This window comes from Gorilla gorilla, chromosome 20 (genome assembly GCF_029281585.2).
Source record: "Gorilla gorilla gorilla isolate KB3781 chromosome 20, NHGRI_mGorGor1-v2.1_pri, whole genome shotgun sequence".
Lineage (NCBI taxonomy): Eukaryota > Metazoa > Chordata > Mammalia > Primates > Hominidae > Gorilla > Gorilla gorilla.
The window spans coordinates 14471526-14481013 of record NC_073244.2 but is presented as its reverse complement, the minus strand read 5'-3'; the positions used below and the strand labels follow the sequence as shown (position 1 = coordinate 14481013).

General features: G+C 56.4%; 1 protein-coding gene across 4 annotated transcripts in view; it reads left to right on the top strand.

Moving 5' to 3' along the window:
• Positions 1 to 1439: 1439 nt before the first annotated feature.
• The window catches only part of ADAMTS10 (ADAM metallopeptidase with thrombospondin type 1 motif 10), a 30502-nt gene continuing 22453 nt past the window's right edge, over positions 1440 to 9488 (top strand). Inside the window, exons 1-5 of one of the 4 annotated variants that reach the window (XM_055371538.1) lie at positions 1512 to 1583; positions 3958 to 4072; positions 6399 to 6585; positions 6849 to 7195; positions 8311 to 8467. In XM_055371538.1, the coding sequence (XP_055227513.1) occupies positions 6498 to 6585; positions 6849 to 7195; positions 8311 to 8467 (592 nt within the window). In that variant the 5' untranslated portion in view covers positions 1512 to 1583; positions 3958 to 4072; positions 6399 to 6497. Of the gene's footprint in view, positions 1584 to 1632; positions 4073 to 6398; positions 6586 to 6848; positions 7196 to 8310; positions 8468 to 9488 lie in introns of those variants that run through there. The other 3 variants (XM_055371541.2, XM_055371542.2, XM_055371539.2) reach the window with 3 other exon arrangements.

The window sequence follows — 9488 nt, the reverse complement described above, 5'->3', positions numbered from 1 at the left end:
GCGTGAGTAATGACATGTCATTCCAAGTTCAAAAGGAAAAATTCCGAGCTGGGAAGCTGCCCTCCTGGTCTCAGCTGTGTCCCTGGAACCCAGCACATAACAACAAATCTTTGCTGCAGAATGAAACCCCTCCTCCACCCCCTACTCCAGCCCTGGGAAGGCTGTTATTACCCCCACTGTGTGGATGAGTAAACCCAGACTCAGACAAAGCCAAGGCCAAGGCTCTGCCCAGCTCCCTGGGGGGGCGTTCCTGGGAAATGCCTGCAATTGTGAGGCCTGGGGGTCACCGCCCTTCCCTGGAACCAGGCACTGTACCAGGCACCTGGGATTCAAATCCCAGCCCTGCCCCAACCATCCAGGTCCTCCTCATTCACGCATTCGTTCATTTTATGGAGCGAGACCCAGAGTGATCAAGACCAAGAGGGCTCCGGTTCCAACAGAATTTTCACTCTCCCCATCTCTGTGGCCTCAGTTTCCTCATCTGTGAAATGGGACCAGCTGGGCCTACGTCACCGCAAAGGAGTTAAGGCACAGAGACCAAGGCCAGGCCCAGGACCGATCAAACCCCCCTGAGAGCTCGGAGAGGGCGGGGCCGAGCTGGGACTTATTTCCCGCCCCGGGCACCGTGCCTGGCACACGGGAGGCGCCCAATAAATGCTTGTTTGAGCCAGGCCCAGCCCTCAATAAATAACAGCTGTTGTTGATGCCGCAGAGGCTGGCGAGGAAGTGGGCTCTCCCCTCCCCAACCCCAGCATCTCATGCTCCCATCCCCCCTCCCGCCCCATTCCTTACCCCACACCATTCTTTCCCGTAGCCCCCAACCCAATTCAGCCCCTTCCTCCAGGCCCCCACCTCCCCCCACCCCACTCAGCCCCTCCTCCAGGGCCCCACCTCCCCCAACCCCACTCAGCCCCTCCTCAAGGGCCCCACCTCCCCCCACCCCACTCAGCCCCTTCCTCCAGGCCCCCACCTCCCCCCACCCCACTCAGCCCCTCCTCCAGGCCCCCACTTCCCCCCACCCCACTCAGCCCTTCCTCCAGGCCCCCACCTCCCCCCACCTCACTCAGCCCCTTCCTCCAGGCCTCCATCTCCCCCTACCCCTTCCCATTCAAACTTCCCCCTCCCCCAACCTCTCCCTTCTCCTCTTCCTCCCTTTCCCCGAACCCCCACCCACCCAATTCTGCCTCCATCCCCATCCCCCACCTGATTCTTTCTCCCCTCCCCCGCCCATTCTCCCCGCCGCCACTCGATTTCTCCCGCTTCGTCCCCTCCCCGCCCCCCGCGGTTCCCCAGCCCCCTCCCCCGCGGCGGGGGCGCTGGTCCGGGGCGGGGCGGCCCGAGTTCCCGGGTCCCTGGCTGGGGTCCAGCCCGCGGCCCAGGCCGGGCGGCGGCGGGCGGGCGGGGTTTCTGGCCGCGCGCGGTTTGGGGGTTTTTTTATAACCCTGGCAGGCGGCTCAGGAAGTGCCTTCCCCGCGCCCCCTCCCCCGGCCACGCCGCCGCGCTCGCTCGCTCCCTCCCTTCCTGCGCGCGCGGGGCGGCGAGACAGCGGCGGCGACGGCGCGGAGGCCCCGGGCGCGGCGCAGGTAGCGGCGCGGGCGGGGGGCCCGGGGGTACGTGACTCAGTGGGACTTTGTGTGTCCGCATCGGGCTGTGAGGGCGTGGGGCTGTGGTGCCCTGGATGGGGGAGGGCATCCCGCTGTGCGACTCCGGTCGGTGCCTGAGGTCCCCAAGTGCGCGCGCCACTGATCACGCCCGGGGTTGCCGTGGGTTTGTTTGCGCTGTGTGTGTGTGTGTGTGTGTCCGTCCACGTAGGGGCAGAGTGGTTGTGCATTACATGTGTGTGTCAGTGCCTGGGGATGAGTCTCTTGTGTGTCTGTGTGTTTGGACAGTGTGTGCGCATAGGGGTTTGCTATGTGCGCGCAGATCTGAAGGCGAGTGTGTGTGTGACTGGGTTTGTGTGTGTGTCCCCAAGCATGTGTGCGTTTGTCTCTGAGCGTGATGAGTGTGTAAATACCTGTGTGTGTGTGTCTGGTGTGGGGGGGTGTCTAGGTCTGTGGGACTTGTGAGTTTGTCTCTGGTTTGGTGTGAGCATGCAAATGAGTGTGTATGTGTCAGCGTGTAGGCCTGTGTGTCTGTCTCCTTGAGTAGTCTGTGTATGTATGTGTGTGTTTCTGTTTGTGTAGGCCCCGGGTGCGTGTATTTGTGTGTCCGCGTGTTTCTCTGTCTTGTCCCGTGTGTGCGCGTGTAAATGAGTGTGTGCTTACACATGTCTGGGAGTGTGTGGTTGTGTGTCTCCATGTGTTTGTCTCCGGGTGTGTGAGTGTGCACTGAGCCTGTCGGCGTGTGTGTCTGCGGTGGAGGCGTCCTACGTCTTTTGTGGGTCTACAGTGCCCGAGCGCCGGTCTCTGGTTGCGCGGGGTGTGTGTCGCTGCCAGTGTGTGTTTGTGTGTCTGGGTGTGGGAGTGGCGCCGCCCACTTCCCCTGAGTTGGTCAGTGAGGCCACAGCCGTCTGTCTCAGGGTGTCTCCAGCGGTCGGGCTCAGGGCCTTTAATTAGCGGCCGGTTGTGGGGGACCAGCCCGGGCGCCGGCCCCCTCCTCCCGCAGGCCCCGGCTGGGCCTTTGTCTGCTCTCCGGCAGGGACTGCCTCCTGCCGGCCCGGCCAGATGTGCAGCCGGGAGGAGGCCGGCAGGCTGGGGCCTCTGCCTGGGGAGACGCGGCCTTGGCCTCCACGGGGGACCGTCCGTCGGCCCTGCCCCGCAGCCTGGCCGGAGAGGTTTGGGTGTGGAGCTTAGGGTCCCTTCAGGATCCCCGGGATGGGATGGGATGGGACAGAGCCTCTGTTTCTAAGCCATTTCCATTTCCCGGAGGCATTTCCTCCTCCAGGCCTGGCACCCTCCCCCACACTGGCCACCTCCCTCCTGCCTTCGGGGAGGAGGGGTTGGAGGAATGGCCAGGCCTGGGTACACACACACACACACACACACAGGGTCACACACACTCAAAAGCCATAATGCACATGCAGTCACACGCTGACAGTCACACACACTCACATACATGCTGTAATGTACATGCAGTCACACACACACGCCACAGTGCAGATCCCTCACTGACATCCTGTTGGCCACCACCGTCTCTGTCCCTGAGCCTCTCTCAAGCTTCATCTTTGGCCCCAGACCCACTGCCTTGTTCATGTCCCCCCACCACCCGGTGCCCTGGGCTGTGTCACACCTCGACACCACCCTGTGGGCTGGGCCCCAGCTCAGACGCCTGTGAGCCTTCTGCAGACCCCCCTCCTCCCCCTACCCCATACACTGTGCACAGGTGAGTCCCCTTCCCCTGTCCTCACCCCCTATGCTGGGTCCTTCCACAATGTCCCAAGCCTTGTCCCTCACACCCCACCTGAGCCCAAAGCACAGAAGGGGGTGTGAGGGTTTTGGGAGGAGCACCTCACTTCAGAGGACAGTGATGAGGACTGAGGGTCTTAGGGGGACCGGGACAGACCCAAAGACACTCTAGACAAGACCAGAGAGAGCCCCTGAAGGAGGAGGATGGGGCACCAGGCCTGGCAGTGCAAGAACAGGAGAGGAGGGAGGGAGCCAATGGGAGAAAGGGGTGAGGTCCCTGCTTCACTTGCAATGAGAATGTTCCTACCTTTCAGGGGTGGCTTAGTGCAGGAGCGGGGGTCAGAGGTACCCAACCAGGAAGGGCCTTGATCTGGGAGTTGGTTGACACTTCCAAAGAAGGAATAGGGAAGAAGCAGCAAGAATAGAGGGAGAGGGAGAGGAGGTGGGTTTTTGTTGGAGGGGTTCATTAGGAACAGAAGAAAGAAGAAGTCTAAGAGGAAGTTCTCCAGGGGCAGAGAGAGGGTCAGAATTTCCTCAGTGATCCCTCAACTACAGACCCAGCTCAGTGCTGAAGACCAGCCCGGCTCCTCCTCTTTGACCCCTCCCTGCCCAGGCTCCAAGTAAGAAGAAACCAAGGCCCAGAGAGGGAGGCCCAGGTGCAGGGAGCAGGCGAGGGAAGGATCCGTACAGGGGCCCAACACTACTCCACCAACCGAAGTCCCCAAAAGGTAAAAAAAAATAAAATAAAAAGGAGAGAGAGGCCAGGTGCTGTGGCTCACGGCTGTAATCCCAGCACTTTGGGAGGCCAAGGCGGGCTGATCATGAGGTCAAGAGATCAAGACCATCCTGGCCAACATAGTGAAACCCCGTCTCTCCTAAAAATACAAAAATTAGCTGGGCATGGTGGCGCACACCTGTAGTCCCAGCTACTCGGGAGGCTGAAGCAGGAGAATCGCTTGAACCCAAGAGACAGAGGTTGCAGTGAGCAGAGATCACACCACTGCACTCCAGCCTGGCGACAGAGTGAGACTCTGTCTCAAAAAAAAAAAAAAAAAAAAAGAGAGAGAACAACAACAGAAGGAATGGACATTAGCCCAGCTAAAGAGTGCAGCGGGGGTCACAGAATATCTGTGAGTGAGCTCCCCGTCACTAGAGGGATCCAAGCAGAAGTGGGGAATGTGGGCTTCTTGGTCCATCAGCAACTTGGCAAAAACCTGTCTCCCTCCCTTGGGGCTGAACTGCCCTGTTTGGGGATTGACTCTCAGACTTGGACTCTCAGACTTGGCTGGGCTGCAAAGAAAACAAGACTCTGTGATTAAGGGATTTTGCACAGAGGAGGAGGAGGGTGGAGACAGCAGGGTGGGGGAAGAGGGTTTGGCACAGGGTGGTGGCCCAAAGTGGTGTCTGCGGCAGGCTGGCCTGGGGCAGATGCTGGAGAGACTGAGACCTGCGGGGCGGGCTGGCTTGGAGCCTTGAAAGAATCTGAATAGAGGACGGGGTTGGAAACAGGGTGGAGGAGAGGCCTGGGAGGTGGGAGTGAATAGCGCTACCCGGTGCAGAGAATCCAAAGATGGCCCAAGACGGTGCGTGGGTGGGCATATGAAAGTCTGCAGGACTGGAATACTAGCCTTAGCTTTAAAAATCTGGCTTGAATGGTGCTACCCATTTCAGAGAATCCAAAGACAGGGCCCAGGACAGCAGATGCATAGGTGGGAGCCTTAGCTCTAATCTGGCTTGAAAATTCACACTGACCAGCCCAGCCTTCAAGTGCCTCTGATGCCAGCCTCCCCTTGCTCTCCTGCATCCACCCTGTCTGGGCTCATGCCAGGCTCTACTCCACCTCCAGGCCTTTGACCTTGCTGTTTCCCCTCCTGGTGCACCTTCGCCTGTCTCTTCACACCATTGATTTCTTATGCTTTGAACCTCTGCTTCCCAGTCTGCCCATTGATACCTTCTAGAGAACATGTCACAATCTGAACTATTCTCCATTCACTTGACTGTCATCTGTCACTCCTAAGAGATGGAACCCCACAGGGCTCGGGCAAGTAGGGGTTGCTATCCTTAGCATGCCTGGCTGTCATGCCCCCGTCCACCCTCCACCGGAGGCTATAACCCAATGAATGAACCCAGGTTCTACCACTTTCTAGCAATGTGACCCACGGCAAACTCTATCACTCCTGAGTCTATTTCCTCATCTATAAAAAGATGAGGGATACGAGTGTGATGCGAGGTCAGGAGTTCGAGACCAGCCTGGCCAACATGGTGAAACCCCATCTCTCCTAAAAATACAAAAATGTAGCTGGGCGTGTTGGTGCGTGCCTGTAATCCCAGCTACTCAGGAGGCTGAGGCGGGAGAATCAAATGAACCCGGGAGGCGGGGGTTGCAGTGAGCCGCGATTGCGCCATTGCAGTCCAGCCTGGGCCACATAGTGAGACTCCATCTCAAAAAAAAGAGCGTGATGACCATGACTTCTCAGTTATTTTGGAAATTAAATATGGTGGGCTGGGTGCAGTGGCTCATGCTTGTAATCCCAGTGCTTTGGGAGGCTGAGGTGAAAGGATCCCTTGAGGCCAGGAGTTCAAGATCAGCCTGGGCAACAAAGTGAGACCCCCATCTCTCCAAAAAAACAAAAACATTAGCCAGGTGTGGTGGCTTGCACCTGCAATCTCAGCTACTTGGGAGGCTGAGGCAGGAGGATTATTTGAGCCCAGGTGGCGGAGGCTGCAATGAGCTATGATCACAACACTGCACTCCATCCTAGGTGACAGAGCAACGCCCTGTCTCTTAACAAAAGAACAGAAATGCAGTGGTGTGAAAACTAGGGCCAGTAGCTGGCACATAGGAGATACTCCCAGCGTCCCAGTCCCTGTCTGTCCTCTTGTAGGAGTGTAGGAAGGATTGGAAGGGGAGGTGGGGAGAGGGGAGTGGCTGAGTGAGAAAATGCATTCAGAATCTTCAGAGTCAGGTGAAAAGCTTTGGCCATGATTGGCCTTGGCATTGGTTGTGCTGGACAGCGGGACCAGGCGCCCCCTTACCTGGCTCCCCCCTCCCAGGAGCCCGGTGATGCTGCGAAGGCTGTGAACGGGGGAGGCGGCACTGTGGGGGCTGCCGGCAGCCGGGGCTGGGGAGAGACATGTGGACACGTGGCCTCTATGGCTCCCGCCTGCCAGATCCTCCGCTGGGCCCTCGCCCTGGGGCTGGGCCTCATGTTCGAGGTCACGCACGCCTTCCGGTCTCAAGGTAGGGGAAGTCTGGTGGTGGCGGTGGGGAGGGAGCAAAAAATGTAAGAGACCAGTTGGGCTCCAACAGAAAGAGGCATCAGGGGGCTGGGATGGGGGTCAATGGGGGAAGGCCCTGGGGTCATAGGCGGGAGCCTTGCAGCCAACTCCCTGGATTTCGGGGGTCAGTGAGGCCAGCATCACTTGCTCCAGCAGCCTAACAGCCAGGACACGGGGGTCCACTAAGACCAGGGCCCACCCCAGGCCTCTGACCCTCACCCACAGATGAGTTCCTGTCCAGTCTGGAGAGCTATGAGATCGCCTTCCCCACCCGCGTGGACCACAACGGGGCACTGCTGGCCTTCTCGCCACCTCCTCCCCGGAGGCAGCGCCGGGGCACGGGGGCCACAGCCGAGTCCCGCCTCTTCTACAAAGTGGCCTCACCCAGCACCCACTTCCTGCTGAACCTGACCCGCAGCTCCCGTCTACTGGCAGGGCACGTCTCCGTGGAGTACTGGACACGGGAGGGCCTGGCCTGGCAGAGGGCGGCCCGGCCCCACTGCCTCTACGCTGGTCACCTGCAGGGCCAGGCCAGCAGCTCCCATGTGGCCATCAGCACCTGTGGAGGCCTGGTGAGCTGAGGATTCTGGAAAGTGGGGGGAAATGCCCATAAGTGTGGAAGTTAAGAAAAACACTTCTACATAGAGGGCAGAGAAGGAATGATAGTGGGACATTTTTTAAGTGTTTTGAGCGAATCAGTACTTTGGGGATGCAGCTAAAGCAGTACTTAAAGGAAAATGTATAGCCTTAGGTAAGGCTGAAAATTAATGAGCTGAACATCAGTCTCAAAAAATTCGAGGCTGGGCACAGTGACTTATGCCTGTAGTCCTGGCATTTTGGGAGGGTGAGGCGGGCAGATCACTTGAGGTCAGGAGTTCGAGACCAGCCTGGCCAACACGGTGAAACCCCGTCTCTACTAAAAATACAAATAAAAATTAGCCAGGCATGGTGGTGTGTGTATGTAATCCTAGCTACTCAGGAGGCTGAGGTGGGAGAATCAGTTGAACTCAGGAGGGAGAGGTCTCAGTGATCCGAGATCGCAACACTGCCCTCCAGCCTGGGCAACAGAACAAGACCCTGTCTCTTTACATATATATATATTTTTTATATTTATAAATATATATAATTATATATGTGTATGTATACACATACATACATAATATATACATACACATATATATAATTTTAAAATAAAAGAAATTAGAGGCTGAGCATGCTGACTCATGCTTTTAATCTTAGCACTTTGGGAGGCCGAGGCAGGAGGATCACTTGAGGCCAGGAATTCGAGACCAGCCTGGGCAACATAGTGGAACCCCATCTCTATGAAAAATAAATTAAAAATTTTTTAAATTAGCCAAACACATTGGCGTGCTCCTATAGTCCCAGCTCCTTGGGAGGCTGAGGCAGGAGGATCGCTTGAGCCCAGGAAGTTGAGGATGCAGTGAGCTATGATTGCACCACTGCCCTCCAGCCTGGATGACAGAGTAAGACCTTGTCTCCAAAAGAAGAAATAATAAATAAATAAATAAATAGCATGGATACTAATTACCTATGCCAAAAAAAAATAAAAGAAATAGCAAAATAAACCTGATAAGAATGAAATCATAAAGACAGAGAGAAGGTCCCAGGGGTCCTAAGCTCCAGAACCTGATCCTGAGAGCTTTCTATCCCACTTCTCAAAACCCAGCACGGCCTGATTGTGGCAGATGAGGAAGAGTACCTGATTGAGCCCCTGCACGGTGGGCCCAAGGGTTCTCGGGGCCCGGAGGAAAGTGGACCACATGTGGTGTACAAGCGTTCCTCTCTGCGTCACCCCCACCTGGACACAGCCTGTGGAGTGAGAGGTACATCGGTCTTTCTGGGGATGGGCAGAGGGCTACACAGTATCTTTCCCTTGAGGCAGCAGTGTCTTTTTATCCAGAAAGTCAGCAGGCAGTTATGTGAGGGGAAGAATGGAGCTGTTGAGAAGGGGACACAGTGATATAATTACGAAGTTCCGGCCCGGTGCAGCGGGGAGGCCGAGGTGGGCGGATCACCTGAGGTCAGAAGTTCGAGAGCAGCCTGGCCAACAGGAAGAAACCCCGTCTCTACTAAAAATACAAAAACTAGCCAGCCATGGTGGTGGGTGCCTGTAATCCCGGCTACTCAGAGGCTGAGGCTGGAGAATCGCTTGAACCCGGGAGGCAGAGGTTGCAGTAAGCAGAGATCGTGCCATTGCACCCCAGCCTGGGCGACACAGCATGACTCCGTCTCAAAAAGAAAAAATAGGGAGTTCTATCCAGGGGACAGCAGAGACATATCCTCAGACAGTGAACCAGTGGAGCTATGGAATAATCTTATCCCTGCTGTAGTCACCTAGCCCAGCACTGAGTAAGACAGCCAGCAAGGTGTTCAGGTATAAAACCATTCCTTCTCTAGGATTATCATCTGATCAGACAGTTAGACAGTGTGGTGGTGTATCAGATACTCCAGCAGTTATACAGCCAAAAGGCCAGATTTATGATCAGACTGGTAGGAGGATGGTTGTACAATCAGGCATTTAGGAAATGAGAGAGAAGGAAAGCTATATACCAACAAAATACTTACCAACACAATCGTACTGCTAGGAAACCAGGTCAGTTCGGGCAAAGTGCTGTAATCCTAGCACTTTGGGAAGTTGAGGCGGGAAGATCACTTGAGCCCAGGAGTTTGAGAACAGCGTGGGCAACATAGTGAGACACTATCTCAACCAAAAATAGAAAAAATAAGCCAGGTGTGGTGGTGTGCTCCTGCAGTCCCAGCTACTTGAGAGGCTGAGGCAGGAGGATCACTTGAGCCAGGGAGGTTGAGGCTCCAATGAGCCTTGATCACACCACTGCACTCCAG